Here is a 27,109-nt window from a genome sequence, read left to right as displayed (position 1 = left end):
AGCACATTCTGTTTTATCACATACATAATTAATTCTCAGCTGCAGCCACTTAATTGCTCATTGTTCATGGAATAGGTGCAATTCATGATAAGATTACTGATGACACGCTTTGTTCTCTTGTGATCAAGTGATGTTAACAAAAAAATTATAACATCTGAGAAATGCAGTGCTTTGATGGCATTTAGAAGTGAGGATTTAGATTTTCTCTTATTACTTAGGATACAAGTTATCCACTATTCTTTAGATCCATAATTGTAAGTATGACTTGAAAGCTCTTGGTGGCACTTACATGGTACATGTTGAAAGGTTCACAAAAAATGTTAGAAATTGTCCAGTTCTGTCTCTCTCGCACACACAAACTTGCTTGGTTTTGGCTCTCCAGTGAATCCGAGAGCAACTCGTCTCTAACAGCGGGCTCTTTGATGGCTGTACAGAGCAATCCAAGGAACTCGGCTTGTACTGAGAGCAGTTTGAGTACATTTCATGTGTGTCATTTTTGCTGTCACCTACTTTTCCTCTTTTTCTACTTCGGCTCTGCTTGCCAGTTGTTACAGTCAGCAGTGTCCGCCAGGTTCACATCCTTAGCAATGCCTTGAGCCGAGCTTTGAACTGTTGCTTTTGCCTTTCCTGCTGACCAATGCTGATGCTTTACTTTAGCCATGCAAGAATCTCACAAGGCAGCGGGCTCCTGCGGGCGCCCTGATGATATGCCCGAGTGAGTGCAAGTGGTGCTGTGTAATCGTGGGCTCAATAGTTACGCAGTTGTGCGGTTGGTGATTCCGAGCATTTCCTGTATCCTGGCTACAGTATGTGGAATAGCTTTAGATTTTTACAACATAAAGCAGTGTGGTGATGCAGCAGACAGATTGATAGATGGCAACCTTGGTGTGGAGGGATGGATATTTTTCTTCAGAAAGACCCCGGGATAGACCTCCCCCGAGGGAGCTGAGGCTTGTTTGATCAACACTACAGAGGATATTACCAAGGTTTTTGAGTGACAGAACGATTATTAGTAGTTTGCATTTTAAGGTGAAGACCAGCAATTATCAGCCTGGCAGGTATCAAAGGGGAAAGTGATATTCGAGTCTATGTACGCTTGAAACATGTTTGTGCCCTTTGAATTACTAACCAATGCACTGAAATTACTCAATTCTCCACCTTGTCTCATTTCATCAGGTATACATCTTAGTTCTGTACCAATAGCTTATTAAATCCATTATAGAGAGCGTCAGTCTTGAGGTTACAAGGTTAACCTATTGTACTAGCATTTAGTTCTCAGTTTAGCTTCCCATTGACAGGTTCTTTCTTCCGCTTTTTGAAACCTGAGTATTTTCTGTCCAATTTGAGCACCTCTTAATTTTGAACTAAGTGCTGTTCAAAACTGTGAGCACGGCGGTTAAAAGGCATTGATTGAAATGTATGATCATTTTGAAGATGTTGTTTGTGGTGCTGTTGAAGTGGATACTGACAGGTGTGTATTACTGAGTCCACCCATTGATATTAATGACAGAAGTTTGAATTTGGAAATACAGTTACACACCTATTAAACTTAGTTATTGTTTGGAAGCTCTTGATGTTGAAGAGCTTTTCATCGACCCTGAAGTACATCGACACTAAAGTTATTCTTACCGAGACAGGTAATTGGCTTTGGAAATTACAAGCCTTTTTTCTTCTACAAATCCTCCATCATCTCTCAACGTCCTTGACATTACAGCAGCTAAATTTATCCAAGCCATCATCACATATTCAAACTCTGAGATGATGATGGTACATTTGACCATACAGCCAAGTCTGATTATAACACTTCACAGAGTACAAAGGCACTGAAGGGGTCTTGATTGAAGTTGTTGGTCAGTCTATACTGAGTCAGAATATTTGTATAGCAGCGGCAAAGGAAATGATTTAAATGGTGATAAAGTATGACTCGTTGGCTTTGTGCTTGTAGATGATAATATCTCCATATCTCTAAATCTCAGTCCTCTTTCTTTAATACTGAAATGTGTTCTTGTCCAGTGCTGATTACTTCTGCTGCACTGTTATTAAAGCAAGTAGACTTCAAGGTCTTTAGGGAGTAAATAGCTGCTAGATTTTTCTTGAACACAGGTGGATCACTGGAGGTCACTGTCTTCAATTCCACTGGGAGGCTATAAAAGTTGAAGTAAATCAGCGAGAGAAACGTTCTTCCATGCCCCTACTTCCATCCTGGAAAGTTATTTATGTTTAAAGGGGAAGGGTTACAGACTGAACCTGTAATCACACTGTAATCACTGCAGAGTGACAGAACAAGATGGATACTAAAGCCGGAGAACAATTGCCACCAGAGCAGGAAATTGCAAACAACATTATTCTATTACTGTTTGTCTGTTGGGAAGGCACAGAGAGATGCTTACTCACACATAACTTTTGTTTATGGGGTCTGGATGCTCAGGTATACTCTGCCTGTATGAAAGCAGACGTTTTTTTTAATTGACGTATTGCATTTTTCCCTGCAAGTCATGGCGGTGGAGGCCCACTCAAAACATCAAAATTTGAACCTAGATTAACATTTTTACCTTTGAACTTCTTGCCTTAAAAACCGTCTCTTCATGCTTCAAAGATGTTTTCAATTAAGATTCAAAGCTTGGGATAAAATCTTTAAATCTTAAAATCAGGGCTTTGAAGACATGTCCAAGACAAGAGATATCTTTTTAGCTGGACTTAAAAAAACTACTTTCTAAGCACAAGCTCCTTTTGTTGCACATGATACATTTTAAGTCTTTCTGTGAGTAAACAGCAGCTTTTCTTTATGTGCGATTTGCGTTCTTGTCTTGTGAGAAGTGGCTTTGGGAATTCCTGCATTGTATATTGGAAAACATTTCATTCGGTGTGGTAATCGTTTTTTAGTAAGCTGCTTGGGCTAGGCTTTTGCTTTCTGTGCGAGGTGGACGATCGAGCATTGTGCTCTTAATCTGTGTTGTGTGCTGAAAACTACTCAGCTAAAAAAAATACATGAGATTACATTTTAGCAACATATTGTGAAGGTTGTAGAGCTTGTGAAGTTGTGAAGAACAGGCTGTCCTTTGGAGAAAACGATAGTAATTAGATTAAAATAAATATCCACAAACATTTATTTTATGAGAGTGTAAGGGTATAACTTGATTAACAACAACATATCTGTGAATACATCTTCATAATATACAAAAAATATTTCACTTGACTTCAGTTGCGTAGGCACTGTAACTAATGATTAATTTAACTATTAATTAATCTGACAATTAATAAGGTGATGACCATGTAATTATAGCTAGACATTGTATTATGTTTAATAACATTAGATAACAATGCCACCATATTCATGTCTAAAATACTGAATGTTTTAATCATGCTTTGCATGGCGTGCATTGGGTTTTGAGAATGGTCAAACAGGTTGTGCAGGCGCTAAGTCAGTTGTTTCAAGCTTCTGGCATAATTCTAGAGCTGTTATGAGGGTAAACAGGGCTAATAAGACTTTAATCCTTGTTATTCCAGCTGCCACAGTCTTTGTAAAGATGTTTCAAGGATGTGTCATTGTTTGCACCAAAATGAAAGAAATGGTTACATTTTGTTAAACCAGAAACTTCATATTGGTTCATATTGGGTATTTCTTTGTGCAGTTTTCTTTTCTGAATCTCAGAAATAGGTTGGAAAGAGAATAGTGGAAAGTTCAAAGTTCAAACATGACTGTATGAACGGGGACAGGTCACTAGGAAAAATGTATCACAGGCTTAGTGAAGTTCAGGCAGGAAGCTCGCTGGCAGGAAGCCACTGGCCTGACTCAGCTGTGTATTTGTTCACTTCACCAATCACAAACACTTAGCAAATTCAGCAGTCCATTTAAATTGAAAAGGAAACTTAGCAGGTCTCTGCTCCTAGTGCTGCTGCCTGCTTTCCATATCTGGCTATTTTTGCTCTTTATCCGCTTCATTGTGGAAATGTCGTGCAACCTTTCTGCACCAGACGGTGCTGTCCTCAGGGGAAGCATCTGATAGCTCGGGACACCTGAGTCAAAGTCAAGGTTAGGACCGTTCAATGAAGGAGAGCGACATGTGGCATTAGAGATGCCATTTAATCTGTTGCCCATCTTTATCACCTATTTTCTATTCTGTCAAATTTATGGTGTTGCTGCACAGTCATCATTTGGATGACGGATGTTACACCTCAGTATTTCAGCTCTGTTATTACATTCGCTCCTTGCATCAGGATTTAATGGAAACATCAAGTCCCCTGAACCTTATGCAGATAAAATATAAGACGCTGGATTTGTCAGGATTTCCTAGAATGACTGATTTCAAGGTGAATGGCGCCATGTAATTAATTCTACAGGGTGTTTTGAATGGAGCAGTATGTCATCACCATCTTGTGTATTTTGGGACAATTAATGATCGTGGAAACAGATTGCAGCCTTTAATAACACCTGTTCTTAATATTAAAATAAAATACATTGCAAAAATAACACCATGTCAGAACCGGCTAACTGTTTTATTCATGCACTAATACATTTATATAAAGCAAGTCTAAAATGAATGCAGGTTCGAAAATTAGAATATAATATTATGTGGTAGATTCATTCTGTTTCTCCAAATTTCCTTTTTCTTCATGGCATGTATGACAAAGTATTTAATTGAGAATTAACAAAGTGCAGCACTACTTATGCTAATTAATGGATAATGCCTGCCAAGATGTGCATTATCAGGAATTAATGAGCGATGGGGAACGATGCAGTCAGAACTGTCACAGTTTTGCAATCAATATTTGGTAACACCTGAGGGTTTGACTAATCATTTCTACAACATCTCATAATGTTCTTATGCAATGGAAACGTTTTCACTACTCCAGTAAACAGAACAAACCTTAGATACGACTCTGCAATGGGAGATAATTCTAGTCCGCTCAGCTCATAGAACCATTTGGCTCAATACGAGCCAGAAAGCTAACTGTTATACTATCAAGATTTAAAGTCAATGACAGTTGTATGATTGACAAACAATAAATAGGATTCTACAATATGTTTAATAGCATGACAAGCAAGATGTCTGTGTAACAGCTGCAGACTGAATTTAGTCAGATGTGAAATGATCGCTCACGCAAAGTGAAGTGAACTTCCTGCAACACGTGTGACACAGTCTCCATCCTGTGGTGTTCAGAAGCACTAAGACTCAATGTTTCTATGTAATGTATTTCAGTCCATTCATTTAGAATGGTGAACAGATACATTGAACTACTTAGTAGGTGTCCGTTACCAGGTAAATAATGGACACCCCTGAATCAGCCATATATGCTGCTCTCAGCTTTAGTGATACACCCTGCAATACAATTAGTTATGTCAGAGGGGGCGTACGAGAGCAGCTTCAAATAAAACAGATGTATCACTGCGCTGTTCACTATTCATACTGAATAAATCAGCATGCTGAGTGAAATGATTGAAATAAAATATGTACTTCAGTCAGTAAGTTTTGGCTGCCAGCCAGCCACAGGTCTGCCTCAGCTCGCATGATTCAGCCAATCAGACACACTCCACAAATAGGGCAATCTGTTTAAATGAGGAAGGAGACGTAGCAGGTCTGTGATGCTGATGTGCTCCTGCTGCGAGCGCACATAAAGATGTATGCTGAGGATGTCTATCATCACCCTGCGGTGCCATGTCACTTGTTTGTATCTGCTTTAATGTAACGTGAAGCAGTTAATGGCACATTGAGTCGAAGGCACAGACCGTACGTACAAAACTGATCTATTTTGTGTAAAGCAATGTTTTGTCGTCTATCTCTTCCAGTAACGATGTAAGCCAGTTGTTAGTTGTCTTTCCTGACATGTCAGCTTTGACAGCTACTGTGAAGTCGTAAAGGAAGAATCGAAATTTTGAAAGACATCAGCATACTGACAACTTATGAACACATACTCGCATTAAAGTTTTGACAGTGTCTCATCCACCTGATAAATTTCCTTCACGACCAAACCCAACTCTGCCTGTCTTGGCTCGAAAATACTTTTTTTTTTTATGATCTCCATGTTTCCAAGCAAAAATGACTCACACGCTGTGTCATACTGTCGGCTATTTGAACCTGGATAATGAGAAGCCCTTAAAGGCTGTTATGCAATACTTTTTGGAATTACGTCTTTAGATGTAGAGCTGGATGGTGCGGTTTCAGCTTTAACTCAAAGTTATTGACACTGTCTGAAAATGAAAAAAGCAAAAATCTATATCTATATATATATATATATATATTTCTGAAAAACTAATCTCCATCAAAAAAGGGCTAGTAAATTAGACATAAACAAAACGCATGCTGAGGTGAGCTGCGGGTATAAAATGTGTCTAGATCAGGACAGGAATGGTTGGAAATGTACAGAAATATGCACAGCTGATGTATTGATTTTGTTAGATTTCAAATGAATTTGGCATATAAAGCTTCAATAATAGATTAAACATGATTTGACTGCTGTCAGATTTTATAAAGACTAAAAGTGAGTGAGTGATTTTCATTATTTAACAACGACAAAGAGACTGCATGCGTTTCTGTGGGCTCTGAACTAGTGCTACTTTTTCTGGTTAGAAAATTCAAAATGAATTTAATTATAAAAAAAAACCTTATTTAAAGCTTCAGTAAATATTTCATATTAATAATGGACTTTTAAACGGACTAATGATGACTTTGTGTAACATTAAAAGTTTAAGTGCTTGCACTAATGAACCCGCAGACCATTATCACAACCCACAGCTCTACAGGGTGTTTTAGCATCTTCCAGTTCATAGTTTTGTTTTTTCAGGCACAGCTTTACTGCTCTCATCAGGGTTGTTTCCAGCCAAAGCAGGCAGCTGTTTGCAGCTCTGATAAACCCACTGTACAGCACCAAAGGAACATAGTGGAGCAGCTTAAGAGCTAGGTCTTTTCCTCAGGTCTCTCAGTTGGTCTAGACCCTTGACAGTATAAAGAATGGACGTCATATCCGTGACCAATGTCTGTCATGCATACGATTCTGGAGAGCATTTGATGCACAGAGTGTGGTGGCGCATGCCATGTTGGCAGACCTGCCTTAAGGCTAATCTAAAAATTGGGCTGAATGAAGCCTGGGTGATCGACTTGCCTCTCAATCAAAGCATCCACGCTCTTAATTATGCATAACTTAAAGCCTTAATATAATTTGAATGGGTTAGTTCATAGAAATTCACCCTCAGTACAGTTGTCGGGGAAATACGGGGAAATTTGCTCCAGAGACCAAAACTGTTTTTTGTACCAGGTTGTAAACATGTTTATTTCTGCTGTGAAGTTGGGCATTTTAACATGGGTGCTTATGGAGACTGACTCACTTCTGGAGCCAGCCTCACATGGACGTTTGAGGAACTGCAGTTTTTGACACTTATGCATTGGCTTTACTTCACTGTCATGGAGGTTACTGCTTGCTGTAGACCAAAACGGAGTTAAAAGAAAAGTGAATATCGGACTTGCAAATGAATGTTGCTCTGTGTCGGCTAGCTGTGCAAATAAGCAGCTGTTTGTCACATCAACTTTTTAAGGTAATGGTATGTACATTGCATTTACAGTTTGTTGCATTGTGGACAAAAGATAGTTTAAAGACTGGTTTTTCATGAACTTCAAATAATATTTATCAAGTTAGCAGAGAGTATCCAACAGCATCCAAAATATATTATAATCTCAAAAGACCAAATCTGTCCAGAATCTGGCACATTGCAACATCCTCTATTTGTCTGATCTAGTCATTAACAACAAATTACTAATAAATCTAGCAGAACATAAGTGTCAACGGCACACTTGTGCACACATTAACATGTCTGTCCTTGGGACAGACTGATGCAATTTAACAGTTTAGTCATCACTCTCACAAGGACGATGGCTCACACGGATACATTAGTTGAATATTCAGAAAAGAGTTAGGGAAGTGTTGTTACACTGCACCACCAAGTTTATAAGATACCGTGTCACTGGATCGTGTTTAGTTTGTAACTGTTTGAGATGCAGCTCCCACCCGTGCAGGATTTGAACCATCACGAACAACAAGGGAGAGATGCCGCTGTGATTCTCCTGGGCCGTGGAGACAACTCACATGATTTATTCGGAGTAAATAATAGGCCAGTGCTTTGGAAATTCTGAGAGCTCAGCACTATTAGAGATTCAGATATTTGCATTCATAAGTTAACACTCCATGGCGTGTGACTCTGTAGCCTCTTTATATGATTCATTCTATTACCAACAAGTATCTCAAAAGCTCCACTTAACTGATGCAAATAAAATTAATTTGCTAACATTTAATTTTATGGCTTGGGCCACAGAAAAACAGATTTAATCTGAAATCGAATAGATGGCTTGCCTTCTGTGAGTTGGAGTTTTAAAGTTAGCTCTGTGTTTATTTCACCTTACAGTTTTTTTTTGTTTTTTTTTTATTATTTTTTTTTTTTATGAGGAGCCCCAGGATGCAATTTTTAAATCCAGTTACACATGACAGAGATGGGTGTCATGGGACATGGAAGCACCCTGGGAAGAGGAATAACAAGATAAAGATTCTCATAAAAAAAAAAAGGCACAGGTGCTTGTCAAATACACAAAACCCTTTGAAGTGAATTTGTCCCTCAGCACCGTGTTCAGTGTGCTTTGGTGAAAGATTAGACCTCATGTCACATTTTTACTGCCTGTGTCGAGGAAGTGTAGAGATCGAGGTAGACGGATAGATAGAAAGAGAGGTTTTATAGAGACAGACAGAAAAAGAGAGAGATAGATACAGTAGATGGGTAGAAAGAAAGAAATAAGTGAAGTTTCTATCCAAATATAACCATATAACAAATTTCCAAAACATGCACAGCCGGTGGCACCAATTCTCCAGTCAGACGCCATTAAACCGTGGCAGGAGAAGGCGGAATTGAATTACGTCATTAAAAAAAGAGCTCGAGTGAAACCTCAAACTATGAAAAACCATTTGGGAAACACGATGGATATGTGGTATTTACTGTTTGTCTCTTTCATGCCATAACAGGTTTTCCCTGGCTCGGAAAACTTGATCAGTGCGTGTACGCTTAGGGCTCAGTGATATGTCTTAAAAATAATACATTTATATTTTTAGACAACACTGCCATATGATGTACACATTAATATACTTATTTACTGTAGAATAACATGCTGTAAATCATCAAATGGTGCAAACATACGATGATCTTGTAGAATAGGATTTATTGCTGTAGATTAAACTACCCAACACTGTGAAGTAGTTGAAATTAGCACAACCCTAAACATCACCAGCAGTAAAATGCTACATAAACATTGATGCAGCAATCCAAAAACATCATATATAATCATAAAACATGGACAGGGATCATTTTACTGCTTAATGAGTACTAATTAAGGACATTTTGCTGTGATACTTGCATACTTTACCTCAGTGAGGTTTAGAGTTTACTAAATTTAGAATATTATATATATATTTCTCTATATTTCTCTTGTCAGACACACTCTCACCATTGACAATATAAATAATATAACATACTAACAGGTTTCTGAAGAGCATTTTGAAGCTCAAAATCTGTGGCACGAACAAGCAGCTGACACACTGTTAATTATTCATAACTTCAAGCCTAAATATAATTTAAATGGGGAAGTTATGAAAAGATTCAGAATCAGTACAGTTGTCATGAACAGGGATATTAGTTATACAGACCAAAACTGTTTTTTGTACCAGGCTGTAAACATGTTTATTTCTGCTGTGAAGTTGGACATTTCAACATGGGGACTTATGGAGAATAACTCGTTCTGTAGCCAGCCTCAAGTGGACGTTTGTGGAATTGCAGGTTTTGGCATTTCCACATTGCTTGCTCGCTTCACAGTGGAGCACTTGTGTGAATGTTCTTTTTGTTCAACAGTTGTTTGATAAAATACATTTGGAGAGGATTTGAATTGCTATTTTTATTGAAGAAAAAAAAAGTGCTTTGGTAAGGAACGTTAGTGTCTTCATCGATCCATGAATACAGTATGAGATGCCTTGTTTAGTCTCTTCAGTGTAGCAGAAATGTGTGCACACGCTTCACGAACGTAATGGTTTATTTACAGAGTCTCTTTCTGGTGCACTTAGTTGCATTTTGTTTGTACTGATACGTCAACGTTTCCACCTCAGCCAAGCTTAAACAGCTTTTTTGTAATATTTAGAAATTGTCAATGTTTCATGTTTTTTTTTTTTTTTAAATGCAGAAACTCACGTACAGACAGAGAAGGAGATAAAGATAGATGTGCATAGATATGTTGATGATAGATATTCAGGCTTCAGGATGAGTCGAGGCAATTTTATTTGCATACCGATTAATCACAGTTAAACTCTGAGAAGACTTCACGGTGCCAACGGTTTTGAAAACATCTTCTTGCCTCACTAAAAGACGGAGAGAAGCCCTCTGTACTGCTGCAGCGTCCCGTGTGCAGGCTTTCAGCGTTCATGCTCACATCATGAGCGGCTTTGAGGATGGCTGTGTATCAAACTATCTAGGAGACAGCCTCTGTGTTCCATGTGCCCACTGATGTGGAGCAGCACAGTGAATGTCAGGCAGCACCGGTCACTGTGTCTGTTTGGGGGGGCGGCAGTAAAGATCCGCTCTGTTTGTGTGTGTGTGTGTGTGTGTGTGCTGCTTACCGGTGACAGGCAGGAGCCCATTGTAACCTAGGAACCTGCATGTGTGTGGCGATGGTGGAGGTAATGTGTGTAGTGGGAGGGCGAATTCAGGTTTAGACAGTGGGCAAGAAGCCATTGCATGACTGCATCATTGTGTGGACTATGCAGTTCAGTGAAGGGGAGATTTGATATTTTCTTCCTCTCAGTAGAGCCTTCCTTTAAGCCAGAGCTTTGCCCAGGGAACACTCACAAAGGAGTCTTCTGCTGCAGCTGGCAGAATCCTGCTACGTGATCTAAAACCAATTTCGCTATTTGAATAAGCTAACACTTATTTCCTTATCTGCTCCTTGCAGTCCAAAAAAATCCAGACTCAACTGAAAGAACTGCGGTACGGGAAAAAGGATTTAATTTTTAAGGTAAGTTCATACTAAGGGGGGAGCGGGATGGGAGGGGGGGGGGCTGCTTTATAGTAGCTTCTGACCAGGGGTAAACAGGTACTTGAGGCCACCTTGAAAGGACAAGACAGGAGGGTACTCCAATTAATTCAGTTTGCAATTACAAAGACCCTACCGGTCAGCAGCCTGCAAAGTCAATTGGGAAACCTCTAGTCCACATGCTGCTGAATCCTGTCCTCTGTTTTCTCCTCTGCAAGATCCACCCAGTCCTTTTCAATCATGGGTGGTATGTGGATAAATGATGTGGACAGCGGGGGATGAAGTTGATACAGAATTATGCATTAGATCATACAAGGGAATCTACCAGACACAAATTACATGTGACACCATGTATTGCTACAATTCAGTGGGTACCATATATTATAGAGCATCTGAAATTTGTCTCCCCCTCACATACTTCCTCTGCGAGCACAATATACACACAGTGGCAAACAAGAAACTGTTCTGCTTCCTTCACTGCACCTTGTATTGCAAGGACTAAATGTTCTCAGATCTGAGAGCTTACGTAATATTTATTGGCATTTACTGGTACATGGACTGACCTTTCAGGCCTTGTTTGCAGTGTTAAAATGTCAGTCGAAATTTCTTCCACAATGCCCCACAATGACATTTCTTAAATGTATGTTTTGATCCTTCAGACCCATCATTTCTAAACCTGTGTCAGACATAAATGAATAAAAAAAGGACTCAAACCTCACAGACTGAATTTTATGCTTCTAGCCTAACGCTGGAATATATTGTCCCTGGATGTCCTGTTCCTTGTTCTATTTCCAGCCTGTGAATGATGGATGCATTGACTTGTTTGCCTGGTGTCACTGCTCGTAAATCGTTGTCTCTAAATTGCATCAGTCACTCACACAACACAACCTTATTGCTCAATGTCACCAAACGTTTCATGCGGAGCTTTAAAACATTATGGTCTTTGGTGATTTGCAGTTGCAAAGAGATAAGCCTAATTTAATCAGACTCTTTGTCAAACAGTCATCTTTGGGAGATGACATACAGTCTGCTTTTTTTTTCTGATGGAAAAGGTCAGAGGGATATGCATCATGTCCCTCTGACCCCCCCTGAGCCCTCTGGCTATTCCTGAACTCATATGTATTCCACATATGCTGTGATCAAAAGCCCAGCGGGGGGACGCTGGTGCAGGAAGTAGAGAAGAGTCACTCAAGATACAGAAATGTCATCAGCCTCACGGGGGGGATGTCAATCTAGGCACCTTGACCGGGAGGCAGCTGAATTGGTTATGATGGCTGTTGTACCATATCAAACTGCATTTTGCAGCGCAATGTCACAGCACAAAAAAACACAACGGCCTGCCAAGACAGGAGACAGGACAAAATCAAGAAACTCCAAAACCTAATTATTTTATCTTGGGAACCATTCGGTCTTGTCTTGGAATTGACAAAAAGAAAGAAAACCTAAAAGACAGAACAGTGGACTGTTTTGACAAAATGCAATAATGCAGATTCACAAAAAAATAAGGACATACTGCACCTACAGTACCAGAAAAGGAAGACAGTGTTGTCAGTGTTCACTGGAGGATTTTCCATTAATAGTCCTCAGATTTGAAGGACAACTTGAAAAAGAGACTCTCAACTCTGTGAATCCAAAGCATGCAGTCCCAGTACTTAACTGTAAACACTACGCCCAGACAGGTTCCCATTCGCTTGCTCAGCCATAACATTAAAGCCTTCAGAGAAACTGACGGTGCCATCCCGGTATTTCCCTTCGAGACTTTATTTTTGGCAGCCGTGCTCAAGCCTTCACATCTTCCTCTCTCCGTCAGTCCACTTTTAAATGCACCCCTAGAGCTGTTACTCCTTCAGCTCAGAAAAAAAAAAACAGTACATAAAAATGACGGCTTGATGTAGGTGCATGCCTTGTCTAGCGAAGTGGCTAGCACCCCACTGACCACACACACCTTCATAATAGACTCAGCATAGAAATATGGAGCTTTAGACTTGGAGGCACTAACCCTGAAAGGCAGCGTTTCTGGGTCAGTGGCCATGCGCCCGCAGGCCTCAGAGGACTATCCGCTGATGATGCTCTATGTAATGGCTCTCTACTGTAATGCCACACAGCAACATGCAGGCACTTCTAAACACACACAGAGTCTTTATGTTCTTTAGAAGAGCATTTCTTCTGTGTGTGTGTGTGTGTGTGCTTGTGAGCCAAACAAGCCTAAACTCATGACTATTCAGTCCTACACTTCCTTAAACTTATTCCATTTTAATCCAGCACGTTAATCCAGCATGCAACATTTTGTTCTGCTGCTCTGAAGGAAACTATTTAAATTTCATTCTTTTGTCCAACTGTAACATCATCCTACGTCCTCTGCCTGTAATTTATTGGCAAATATCCAATAATATGTCGCTAGTCTCTTCGAAATTGGAGTGTTTTTTTTTTGTTTTTTTTTAATCAGTAGCCTTTAGTATCCCATTTAAAAATAATACAAACACGTATCAGTGAATACATTTCATTTGCCACACAAATAAATAAATATATATACTGTATATAAGCTGGCATGATTAAAAAATGGATCCAAACTTTATTACCTTTCGATTTCCTTGCCCAACGGCTACAAATGACTTTGTGCGATTGTCCGAAACTCCCTGTAAATGAAAAAAGAAAAAAAAAAAAAATCTTTAGAGAGACTGATCAGATTCTTTGCCCTGTCCTTGACTTTCACTACGTGACTCCTCTCTCAGGGAAAACCTAAACATCGTTTCAGCTGCCCCCGTTGAGTGCTAGAAATGACAGACGTGTTCATCATGAAAATGACCACTTTGCCGGCAGAAATCGAGATGAAATCAGCAAACATGCCAAGCGTCCCCCCCCAGCTGCATCACAAAACTCACTGTGGGACTACATACAGTCTATAAAACTCAACGAAATCCATCAATCAGCCACGTCACCCATCTATGATTTTTTTTTTTTCTTCCAGAGATTGTGGTTGCTGTTTGTTGGGTTGGCTGACCTTGGCTGTTTCAGAATATAAGCCCATGCAGTTTATCATTCTGAGAGGCCAGTAAAAGACACCCAATAAAAGTTCATCGCTAAGGCCAGCTACACTGACTGCAAATCATCCCAATATATAAGTTTCTTTCCTTCGCGCTGATGAATTTATCAATAATGAAAGACTCCTCAGAGGAAGCTCCGTTGATCCTCGTATGGAGTAAGATTGGCTCATTTACTGAAAGAAAAAAAAAGAAGAAGAAAGCATGTCCATGTAGCTCAGGGATTCAACCCAAGCACGGATACTCATTAACGGGTTTGATGTTTCAAGGAGGTCTACTTTTATAACCATCAAGACGAAACCTTTCTTCTCTCTAAAGGACAGATGTGTTCTTTTTTGACATGGCTTTGAATGAACTCATGCTCGTCTGGTTTCTGCAATTTTCTGTGTTTCATGAAGCAGACCAGCGGTACGACTCAACAAAGCATTTTTAGGACTAAAATACGGGTTTATCAATATAATACAGCTAAGATTATGAAGGTTTATGAGCTCCCAGTACCCTCCTGCTAAGAGACACAAGGGATTCATTGAGTGCCTATAATGTACATGAGGTTTAGTGCTCCATCAGTGTGTATATATGTGTGTGTCTCTGTGTGTGTGTGTGTGTGTGTGAGGTGTCATAAGGCAGCTTTTAGAAAGTCGAGACAAAAGTGATGATCGGCAAAATAATAAAGAGGAGTCTCAAATCCATTTGTGCTATAGATTTGTGCTACTGATAGCGCTGCAGAGGCTAGGCGGGGACGGAGAAATGCTTTGTTTGCACAGAACAAAGAGAGGGTTCAGCTGATTCAAAAGTCATGTCTTTCTGCAGGGGCAGCAGCTAATGGACCTGGAGCACAAGTTAACTATAGCCAAGGAGGAACTGGAGAAGACTGCACTGGATAAGGTAAATAACATGGCATAACATTTCTTTATTTGCAGGTTGTTTAAATTTGAAGCAATCTCTTGTCTGACCCACTTTAAGCCCTGCAATGTCAAACTTTGAATAAAGAAACGGCATCTGAATTATTAAATGCATAAAGTATGTGATATTAGGCTGCATAAATCCATGTCAGAACTCCCAAAATAAGAATTTTCACAGCAATTTTCTCATTACTGAAGATGCATTTTCAGCTTCAGCAGGTTGAGCACCATGCAGCAGCTTGAATTTATGGAGGTATAATGTTATTTTCATACGTGGTTATTGACACACTGTCACTGGGGGCAAGTTAGATGGGTTAAAAACGCACAGGGAGAAAAGTGCTGATTAGGAAAACATTTAATTCTGGCGCTCAGCTCAGGAGATCTGACATCAGAGGCTGTTGTAAAATAATTAATCCGATTATTATGTCCATTATTATTATTGATCGAAAGTAAATGATCTTTTGAACATTCCTTCTTGTTTTTCTATTACCCTGGTGAGTTCTGCTCCATGTCTTGCCTAACGATGCCTCCTAGCTGTTCTTAAGTCGCTTTAAAGCATGGCCTCCTTTAATTTCTCATGTGGAAGGAAGGAGGGATGGATGGAGGGATTCAGAAATCTTCTTCTGTGTGTGTGTGTGTGTGTGTGTGTGTGTGTGTGTGTGTGTGTGTGTGTTCTTGTTTGGGGACAGGAGTCTCAGATGAAGGCGCTGAAGGACACAGTTCACATCTGCTTCTCAGCTGTCCTGCACAACCAGCCCAGCAGCAGTCACAGATTTCCCACCTCCTCCACCCACTTGTTCAGATACTCATCACTCATCAACAGCTCCAGAGTCACCTTTCAGCAGCCACACGCCAAGGTAATTCAGTATTCCACCCAGTTCCATCTGATTAAATGTTTATCTCATAGAAGTCCAAGGGTTGTTGTGAAAATCCAGACCTTTTTATATTTAATGATTTGGTCGAGTGATGTTCTCAGTCTACCATATATCTATTGTAGATCAAGTCCTGCTGTCCTTGTACTAACAGTACTGTATGTCTCACTGCAAGACGTCATTATGTGCGCTGCAAAGACAAGCATTCAAGTATATCTAACTTGTATACAATGTGAAGTGAAAACAGTCTCGTAGCTCTGCTTTTGTTGATGTTTAAAAGGCTCAAAGATCACCTGTATTCAGTGCTAACATCACACAACATAATTGTTGAGCACATTCAGACAGGATGTGGTGCTGTGAAGAAAACGCACTTTCCATTCATTCGAGTGGCGGTAGGGCATAACCTGCGTTGGAGAAGATGAACCAGATCTAACTTTTGAAAAAAAAAAAAAAGACACCAGACGTCACGCTGTGGCCGCCAATCAGACACTCGGATCAGGCAAACACCTCCACAGTCAGCCTGAAATGTCCCCAAAGCTGAGGTTATCTCTGCAACTCTGATACTCTCATGTACACAGCTTCTAAATCAGTGTCTGGCTTTATGCTGCAAAATAGTGACACGGAGAAGTTTCCTTTGGTTTGCGTCCAATGGTTTAAGAGAGAGAGAGAGAGAGGAAGAAAGCGAGCATTAGTCAAGAGACCTAGACAGTGATTGAGAGTGAGCGAGCACCAGCATCGGTTAATCAGCACAATTAAAGTTATTTCCTGATTGTTTCACAGCGGTTATGCTCAGCACATAGACACACCCCAAGTGCCCCCTCTAACCCCCACACATCATTTGCTACAGCACCTGATGGTTTTAATATAGTTTACTAGTTTAATAAATTAATTAATCACTATGTAATCACTGGTTCCAATAAAACAACACATTTACATAAACAAGTCTATGAATTTGCGGTGACAAAATCATGATCTCTGCTTATGTCATGTAGGTGATGACCTTTTTTTTCCCCTCACTTAGAAGTTGAGTTTAGCAAAACACCAAACACTGAATTACCTCTGAAAATGAAAGTGTGTGCAGACATTTGAGTATAATGTCTCAGTCTACTCTGATTTATTATCAGTGGATTTGTACAGATGTGAAATCAGTCCTGACGACACATTACAGAAGTAAACAAACACAGCTGGAGTTCAGTTTGTTTTTTAATCAGGAGTTAGGGTTTCTTTTTTTTTTTTTTTTTGCAATTTCATCCTTAAAATTGTCAACTTGAATTACTCCCAGGACTATTTGAAAGTCTCCAGCTCAATTTCAAACTTCTGCTATAATTATAGTTGAACTGACAACACTGTTATCTAACTAATGTCAGCGGTAAACATTTACCGCGGCCGTAATCAAAATATTCCGAGCGACACATTTCGTGCCATTACATGTCGTAGTTGTAATCATGTTTGATTGCAGTGTTTAAGCTGCTCCATTCACAGTGGCCTCGAATGAACAATGTAAAATATATTTATTTATTCATTTTACAGCTCTTTGATATTACGAGAGGTGTGACCAACGGGCCTTTTTCACAGCAGACATTTTGCATTAGCAGGAAAAGCACAGGTGTAATTAACACCATTAACAGTGGCTCTGCTCCATCTAAGTGCATGCATAGGCCATGTCAGGAAGCCAACATGCAAAACAGCCCTGCCCTGGAACAAGCGGAGCTAAGTGGAGTGCAGCCCTTATTAAACTTATTAATTACACCTGTGGCTTTTACCTCTCTGACACGTGTCCGCGATGAAAAGGCCTATAGAGCCGGCTTCACCTCACAATATCTGGCCAGCTTGACTGTCAGCGACTCCGGCTTAAACACAGCGGTTACAATGTCTTAGGATGATAATAAGATAAGTTTGTTTTGTAAAGTGAAAATGGAAAGCGAGCTGGATTTGGGATTTGCGTCTGTAGTGGTGGAGTATAATTTTCTCTCTGACTTTCCAGATAAGATATAGCAGGCATCTGTTTTATTATTTATTTATTTTTTTGTCCCTCTCCTCTCTGTGTAAACACTTTTCAAGTTGAAATTCATTTCACACTGTAACTCAGCAGCTCGGTGACATCATGAAAAATAACTTGGTGCCAAAATATTCACCTCACCGCACATCAGAGCGCGCATAATGCACTGTGTGCGTTATGAATTTAAGTGTTAGCCGATTATTACCTCCTTTTCAAGTGGCTATTTGTCAATCTGATGCTCTGAGTAGTGCTCTCCAGAGAGAAATAGCCCCGGAAATAATTACTACCAAATAAAACAGTTGGGCAAACATGATTCCAGAGCTTGTTCAGAATAATAACATGTCTAAATCAAGCAGCAGTCTAAGTAATTTATGTCCGTCTTTATATTCTATGCTGCGGTAGCTTTGGAAGTTAAGCCCAGTTACAGTAGGGCATTATGGAAGTTTTGGTATATTGAACTTAAAATTAGTTCTGTATGAAATTTAACTCAGTGTGACGCAGCCCTCGTTTGAGTCTACAGTGACCTTGACTTTGAGAGGCTCCAAACAAAGGGCTCAGGATTTAATCCCTTTTAGTTTAAAAAAGTGACTGCTGAGAGTATTCATTATAAAAAATAGGATTATACCTTCAGTGTAGATATTGCTTTTTTTGTTTTTTGCAAGTGAAACACATTTTAGGACCAAGTGTTTACCCAGTCGATACCTTTTTGTTCTTTAAAAACAACCAGTATTGACTCATTCAACAGTCAACACCTTAAAATGCAGCAGAAATTCAGCAGAATATACCCATCACTTTTGTTTCGTTATGTTTCTCTCTACCAGGCAGTCATGTCATCCTCAATCAGGCATTAGGTTAGTTCTGATTTCTGAAAAAGTGGGCGCTGCAGTCGCTTTGAAATCATCAAGTCAGCCACAGCACCGCAGTGCCTTCTCTCGCCATGATCCTGGTGAGCAATTCTGTCTTTAAGAGGCTTTTCTCTCCTCAGACCAGTCGCAATTTACTCCACGTCTCTTTCGTGGCTGCCTAACAGATCTGACATGCCACTTTTGTTGTTTTTTTGTCCTTTTTTTTTTTTTTTTTTTTTTAATATAACTTGTCATGTTTCGGTACCACCATGCCCACCACTGTCTCCACTGTCCCACCGCTGCGGCATAACACAAGAAAAATAGTCAGTAATTGACACATTCTGTGTACATTTAAACTTGTCGCTGTTGGCACTAAAACAGGTTGATCCCGCCATAACAAGTGTGTTTCCACTTCATCATCTAGCCAACTAAATGCGAGCACATAGCCAAAATAAAAGCGTCTCGACAAAAGAAAGGAAACTCAAGGTATGTGTCTGTTGATTTTTCTATGCTAATGAAGTTTATACTTCCCACTTCATTAACATACAAATAGCAGCACTCCACTTGTGAGCAGTTGCTTGCTCCATTATCTCCCGTGGCCGCTGCACACTCTGACGGGCTGTCTGATAAATCTGAGCTCGCCTTCACTGTAAAGATTACCAGGGTGCTCCATCTGTCCACTCTGCCCGCGCATGTGGAGGTGGGTCAAATCTCATTTAAATCACTGCCAAATTTATTTTAAATTAAGTGGTCGGAAAAAGAAAAAAAAACAACAACAACACACAATAGCTCTTAACTGTGCATTAAAGAGGCAACCGGCCCACAGAGCTGAGAAAGTCGGGTAACAATCCGCTGACAGAGAGGCAAAATGTCAAGAACGTGGCTCTTTGATGACCATGTGGTGCACCTCATTAGGCTCATTAACAGCGTGAAAGCGCTCAGTAGTGTTATTATTACATCCTTTATCTTCGTTTCTGTTGTGTAGTTTTGAACCTTAGCGAGCACATAAGTGAACTGCAGCTGAGTGCATTTAGTTAGAGATGATAATATTCTGAAAATGCATGGCTAATCACATGGTAATTGTTGTTGGTAATTATTTTTGCACACAGCAGGGTATGATAACATTTCCCACCAATGTAAAAGAAAAATATGCTCCAAAGATACATACAGTAACATATGGAGGAAGCCTTTATCCACTAACTGGGTGATAAAACATACATTTGAGTTGCCTGAGCACACTCAGACTGAAATCCGCTTTGTGTTCTTGATATCCAAAGTGAGTGAGTGCAGGGATATTTGTTCAAGCACTCACTGACACCACTTTGAGCTTCACGCACAGGGTTTGAGTTAACATATTGGGCCTTAAGCTCTGGTAGACGCTAAAGATAAGACTCCACCAGGCCTTGCACACACACACATGCATCCATATAACACAGATATATACACAAAGCTCATTTTGCTGGTGAAAGATTCATTAGTGTGAGGATGCAGAGATCAGCAAGATTGGACTGGAAGTTGCTTCATATTTAACAGTCTCTGGAAGAGAGCCAAGTCTTGTGGTCCGATAGCATGCGATTTTCATCAGAGTAATGAGAGATGATGTCTTAGATGCTCGGAGCACTGTGCCGGAGGAGGAATCGGGCATTTCATTGCCCTGCTCTCAGCACTTACTATTTACTTTTATGATTGTTTCCTTGTCTGTATAAATCGACTGGATATTCATCTCTGCCACACAGGGAGGGGGGATTAGTAGGTGGTTGACACTGCAAAAAGAAGTCGCTTGGTAATGTTTACCAGCTCAACTTGGATGGGAGAATGATGCTTCCATCATGCACCAAATGGGGGAAACCTTAAACATACTGCAAGGAGCTTTCAACGGGTCATGACAAAGTCGATTTAATACTAATGCCTGGGAAGTCGTTTTTTGAAACAGTTTGGCACTTAAAAAAATACTGAAGTGACTGGATGAACCATCTGTCTATCACAGGCAAACTTCAAACAATCAGATGAACTAACCATAATGATGTAATCAAACCCTTACCAGAGCCAGTTGGGAGAAGAATGAAAGCCATCGCAATTTTTTTTTTTTAAATTAAGGCTTAAAATTGGCCACTTTGATTGACAAGTGGGTGCTTAAGCACCAAGGCATCATTCAGCCCGCCTTATGTTCACCAATGATCCACGTCCTTGCTGATATTTAGGTCAGTCGAAGAAGCAGGACTACCAACATGGTGGAGACCATTTTTTATACTGTCAGTGGATAGAACTGATGGTAGCAGCATCTACATTAACCATTTTAGCAGCTGCCATTGTTGCTTCTCACACGCATCGTCCCACAAGCCTAATGTTAAATGATGCTTGTAGCTGCCAGTTCTTCCTCATAGGACGCAGATTGATCTGAACTACTGTGGTTTCGACACAAGTGTAGAAGCTTGGCAGGATGGATCGTCACACTATCTAGAGATTCCAGCCTGGCATGGTTACTCCATATAACATACATAAACAGACTATCAGAGAGATGACTGAACTGACTTTTTCTTTATGGTTCTTCCTCATGTCTGCCATTTGAATTCTAAATCAGACAAAACAAGGCCATGTTCTGCTTTTGTCCATGGGGTCACCAGAATCAACACAAAATTAAGTTACTCGTAGCTGTTTTGAGAAATGATTTCAAATAAAGTTATTTTAAATTAAACTGTTCTTACATGCTGAACTTTCACAGTTTGTCAGGTAAAGGTACAAAAAGAAAAATGTTTTTCATTTAGAAAGGAGAACTGAGTATCTTTTGATTCATCTACAATAAAACAGAACATTCTCTGATTAGAAATTTTGCCGGTTTAAGCTTTTTTAACCGGCCATATGGAGGCCAATGCCTTCTTTATTCCCTCTACTGTAGAATTCTGCATTTCTTGATGAATGCTGTCAGAGGTTATGAAATAATGCATGAAATGCCCGCCCAAAAATGGTCACTCCTACAAGTAAAGCCAAGCCCACTGAACCTGCATAGGAAGATGTTTCAGCTGACAAAGTACGAAAGCAGTTTGACAGTGACAGGTTAAGACTGCTTGTGTTCATCTTGCAACCATCTTGCTTTATGCTCTCAAGAGACCACTTTTGACCCAGTTAAGGAAGGCACTAGTCTTGTGCAGAAGACTGACTGCAGCAGACAGACAGAATTACTTTTGGAGAAAATATCTTCTGTGCAAACTCTGCTTGGCGTTTACTGGAAATATGTAATAGACAGCAGGAAAAAAAATACAGCATCTGGTCTTATATTACTCTTTAAACTGTTTTATTTGAAAACAATTATGTTTGGAAGCTGTTTAATCAGGCTGTTTAAATAATAGGAGCTTACTGAATGAAGAAAAACATCCATGTATGATATCAATGTCTAAAAAAATGTTGATAGGAAAAGTCAAAGATGTACATTTCTATGCTGCTTGTAAATGTTGGGGTATTTCACAACGCATGTCAACTGACAGGTTGGCCTTTCTAGTGTTGAGTTTTGGTCTTGACGCCTACGTGAGCCACTGGCCTGTACCGCAGCAGCACAGTTAGCTAGTACAGATTGTTCCGAGCACAAGTGGCTGACTTTCCGATGACCTGTTGCTGGAGCAGTGAATAGTTTGTCCCTCATTTTGAGTGAGAACTTGAGCTTGCCCCTAAATAATGTCAACATTTCCTATGCAAGAGGGTCAAGCAGAAGGCACTCGCTGTACTCGGGGGCCCTTAGCAGAAAACATTCTCCAACACAGTCAGTGTAGTTTGGAGAGGACTCATTTCAACTGTCAGGGAGCCTGCAGGCAGAATGTATTCACTAACTTTTTTTTTTTTTTTGCACTTGAGATCTGTTGATGCCAAATTTTGAAACTTTACGGTCATACATTAATTTTGAAATGAGAATCTTAGACTAAAATCTGCTAAGGGGGGTAGGTCATTATGGATTATTTTGCAGGTGGAGGAGCCATGGATGCTTATTTACATGACTACCAAGGTCTCCAAAAATAGTTTCAACTACTGTAAATGATGACAACAACAACAGGCACTGGGTTACCCTACTATATTAATACTGCATGTATTGTATCCTAATAGAAACCCCATGGATGAATTATGTATTTCTCGAGTTATATACAGCCATAACCCTATTTATCATGGACATTTCTGATGAAGTCACGGTTTGAAATATATTCTAAATGATTATACCGTACTGCCAGGAAGTTGTTGTTATGGAAAACAAGCTATGAATTTGATTTCAAGACGTGTTGAGAAACAATAAGAAGTATGCATACAGGCCAGTTCCTGTCATGTAACCCTCCGAGAATCTACAGCTTTAGGATAGTACAGAATACACACTTCATAATCCACTGATTCAGAGCACATCAACCTTGCAAGAGCCATGTTTTTTCTTACGGACATCATTTCAGATCGTACTGATATAGATCGCTCTACCATCTCCAGAGAGAACCTTTTCATCTCTGACTGTCCATCATGTTTTCCTTCCACCGTCTGGACATCTGCTTTTTCATTTTTTACAGTGTTCTGTAACATAATTGTCCATCACGGAGCTCGCACAGTAATAAGTGAAAAATCTACCTCCCAGAATCATGGCTATTTTTCACAGATTCAGACATCGATTGCTGGTTTTAAAGTCCAACATTTTGGACCTTCAAGTCAGTCAGCAGACATCTGTGTATTTACACTTTATTTCACGAGAAGATAACACCTGAACAACACTAAAATTAAAGATTGCTGATGGATAATGGACAATAGAAGGTTTTTGTTTCAATAACAAATTTCATATGTAATTATCGGACTTTGGAGGTACATCAAGTACAGGTCACATCAAAGAAATGTAGCATGGCAATGTTGGTCTGTCTTTTGGTCAATCCACCATTTTTAGTCCAGACTAAAATATCTCAACATGGTTTGCCATTAGAACTGTGATAAGTTAATGAATCGATTCGTTGTCAACAATTAAAGTAATTACTCTTTCGATAATTGTGTCCAAATTTTCTGATTTCAGCTTTGCAAATATCAATATTTCCTGGTTTTATTCAGATAAACTGAATATCTTAAGATTCTAGACAAAACAAGTCTTTTGAGGATGTCATGTTGGGCCTCAAGAAACAGTGATCAACATGTTTCACTATTTTATGCCATTTTATAGATCAAACACCTAATCGATTCATCAAGTATGGTCAGACCAATCGATAATATTTAATAATAAAGTTCTAGTATGGCTGTAGATGTTCATTGAAAAAGTCTACTTTATAGACTGGATGTAGGGATTTTAGCTAATGTAGTTTTAGTTGAAAAACTATTTTCTATTATTATTTTTGATCTTTGTCCCTGATCTGTAATGGCTGAATATTACTGTCTTCGTGCTGCCTGTAATGAAATAAGCATTCCGGCCATATTTTATTTACTACAAATAAATAAGCTAATTTGAGTAAATGAGTGAGTGTTAGTGTATTAAACAGAATTATGAACATTTGAGTCAGAACTGTTTACGTTTCAAGAATCTCAGAGCCGCTGCTGCGTCAACAAGCTGCTTACGCATTTCACTTTTAACCCCAAGTTGATATGTTCTTTTTTTTTTCTCTCTACAGGATATCTCTAAAGTGCAGAGAATTGTCACAGGCAGTAAATCACCCGTGAACACTGGAGTAATGAGGAGAGAGAGTGGCGGCGTTAAAGAGTGCCAGATGGAAAAGGTGAGCCTTTGGAGTAATTAAACTGTAACGACCTATGTGACCTAAGGGCCCGTTTCTATGAGGTTCATCTGTTCACTGAATTCATGCTCAAGTCCCTCACCACAAATCAAACAAGCCGCTTTAACGCCAACTGTCTTTATTAGGTCCATTAATTGAAAAATTGCAACAAGTTTCAGCTTGATGAAATTCTTTAATACTTTTTTTTCTTTTTTAATCGAGTTCAACTTTTAGTTACCGTTTCGCTGAGTAAGCTCTTACTGCGAATCATCACCTGTGGCTCAGAGAACTTGTGGTTGTTACTTTGTAGACTAAATAATGAATTGAAAAAAACAATCCGACTGATCAATCAGTGCTGAAGGTGATGATGAAGTTTGTTGCAGCGCTAACAACAAGCCCACCAAAGCTTTTTTTTTTTTTTTTTTTTTTACTGCAGATGCAGTGAAGATAGAATTTGCACATTCACTCACTTCAAAGAGGTTTTCACAACTACACTCGTGCAGTGCAAGCACAGTCGCCTTCACTGAAACTTTTGAAGGAGCTGAGTGCCTCGCTGGCGCTTTGAAAGCAGCTACTGAAGAAGGAAAAGAAAGAAGCAAACTGACCTCTACTATTCAGATTATTTTTGTAAAGGACTTTACTTCCTCATGGTCCCAGACTTGCTTCTTTGAGATCGAGGCAACTGTGAGCAGTCAGTTATCAGGATGACTCTGAATGCGTATCTCCAACCCTGTCAAAAACCAGGAGGATTTGAAGAAAACAGGGGAAGCGAACAGGGTCCATAAGGATTTCTGACAAGTGGATATCAAGAACTATTACAGATTTAAGTTGATAGACCACCGGAGACAGGAGAGTATAGAGGTTTGCCACCCAAGGAGGAAATTACCCTCTGTGGAAACCGTGTCAAAGAGATTGTTCTTTAACGAAATCGTGCCAAAAACAATGTTCACTGGTGTCCCTGTAATTGATTATATAATTTTGGCAGGGTTGTAAAAAAAAAAATCCTGCAGCAAGAAGGAAGAAGGATTCTGATACAGATAAGAGCAGACATATTTGAAACGGAGACTCCGATATTGTGTTTGCTAGCGAACGCGGCCACATCTCCCCCCTGTCCTCCTCTCCCCGTAGGCTTGGAGGAAATGAGAAGAGACAGTCCGTATGAGTGTGGATAGCTTGCAGTCTGTGCTTCAGTTTGAAAATGGGATGTGATAGGTCTGCTGCAGTCTAACGGACGATTTGCTTTTCATAAGCAGACCTCATACTTAACCGTTTGAATTTTAAGAAATGATATTGTCTCGTGGTGGTTCACCCTCATTTGGCACTTCACGTGCATCCACATATTGTTGTGTATAGTTGTTATTGTTATGTATAAGGGAGGAGTAATTACTGGAGATCTTGTAGTGACAATGTTCATCCTGTATAAAGCTTGCACGAGAGCGATATTAATCCCGGGGGAACAGAATTGGCTTCAGGTTCATCACAGCAGGCAAATGATTGACGTTGTTATTAGGCATGTGATGTAAAACATCCTGTGGGGCTACGACAAGTCATTATTTTCTGCATTGATTACTTCATGATTGATTGTTTAGTCTATAAAATGTCAGAAAGTGCTGAAAAAATGTCCATCTCAAATTCTCAGAGCCCAAGGTGACATCTTTTATATATTTTTTTTTCTAGTTAAGAAATTGTCTAACAAAAACTGTAGAGCTTTTTTTTTTTTTTATTCAGCACACATGAAAATAATTTATCTAAATTACTGTCATAAATCCAATGAGACAGTTAATTGGATGATTCTGTGTTTGTAGAAGAAGTCAATTTAAGCTTCTTCTTTTTTTTTTGTAAAAATCAAAAGGGCACATTAATGTCACTGATACAGGTCCATTCATCTTGTGCGTTTTCATTGAATAAGCACAGCTGTTGACATACCTTCCCAGCATGTACTCTCTACACTGCACTGTGATGTTTTCCCTCTACTTCTTATAGGCCGGGGGCAGCTGCTTCCAGAATCAGACGGAGGAATCAGCCCCGGAAAGTAAAAAGCTACCAGAGCCACAGCAGGTGAGCGTAACTCCAATTTATATGGCAGTGATCACAGATGTAGATATTTCGAAAAATGACTCTTGTTTGCTGTGGTGAATTCTCTGAAGCCCCCACGGGAAATTATTAATCAGTTAATCAGTGGAAATGTTTTACAGGAGGAGGCTGGTGCTTTTCTATAGTTTCCCTATTTTCGACAAATCCCAAAAGACCAAAACCAACAGTGTGTGTTGGAATGCTTTCCAACTCTCTGTGGCACTCAGCCCCTGAAACCATAGACCTTTTTCACAGCAGCCATTTTGACATGAAATAGTAGGTAAACACAGGTGTTAACCAATGATACTAATGAAGGTGCTGCCCGGCACTGTGTGGCAGAACCAGAGCAGTGTTAATGTTTACACTGGTACCAAAGTACCACTGTGAAGAAGAGGTTTTCAGGCCCGTGAAATGAGGACCAAGCACTCAGGAAGTATGGTGGGCTTTTGACATGCGGTAGTATACAAACACAGGTGTTACCAATGATACTGATTAAGGTTCGGTTCCATTCAGGTCAAACAGAGTCAGGGTGCTGATGTGGGGCTCAGTGGAAAGTCGGCTGCAATAAATGGAACAGAACCTCAGAAACACCTGCATTGACTCCACTATTTC

The 27,109-nt window shown here is 39.7% G+C and overlaps 1 protein-coding gene and 1 long non-coding RNA gene across 2 annotated transcripts in view; one reads left to right on the top strand and one right to left on the bottom strand.

Annotated features, from left to right (window-relative positions):
• luzp2 (leucine zipper protein 2) overlaps positions 1 to 27,109 on the top strand; it is a 148,406-nt gene that overhangs the window by 114,207 nt on the left and 7,090 nt on the right. Inside the window, exons 7-11 of the mRNA XM_010732953.3 lie at positions 10,974 to 11,036; positions 14,906 to 14,980; positions 15,687 to 15,854; positions 24,323 to 24,427; positions 26,408 to 26,482. Coding sequence (XP_010731255.1) covers positions 10,974 to 11,036; positions 14,906 to 14,980; positions 15,687 to 15,854; positions 24,323 to 24,427; positions 26,408 to 26,482 — 486 coding nt within the window. The remainder of the gene's footprint in view (positions 1 to 10,973; positions 11,037 to 14,905; positions 14,981 to 15,686; positions 15,855 to 24,322; positions 24,428 to 26,407; positions 26,483 to 27,109) is intronic.
• Positions 11,065 to 27,109, bottom strand: part of LOC113746310 (uncharacterized) — a 67,548-nt gene continuing 51,503 nt past the window's right edge. Inside the window, exons 2-3 of the long non-coding RNA XR_003462739.1 lie at positions 13,634 to 13,690; positions 11,065 to 11,284 (exon numbers count right to left, since the gene is read on the bottom strand). This is a non-coding gene — a long non-coding RNA (uncharacterized LOC113746310). The remainder of the gene's footprint in view (positions 11,285 to 13,633; positions 13,691 to 27,109) is intronic.

Source organism: Larimichthys crocea, chromosome VIII (genome assembly GCF_000972845.2).
Source record: "Larimichthys crocea isolate SSNF chromosome VIII, L_crocea_2.0, whole genome shotgun sequence".
Lineage (NCBI taxonomy): Eukaryota > Metazoa > Chordata > Actinopteri > Sciaenidae > Larimichthys > Larimichthys crocea.
Note: the sequence above shows the minus strand (reverse complement) of the source record. Positions and strands in the feature narration are given on the sequence as shown.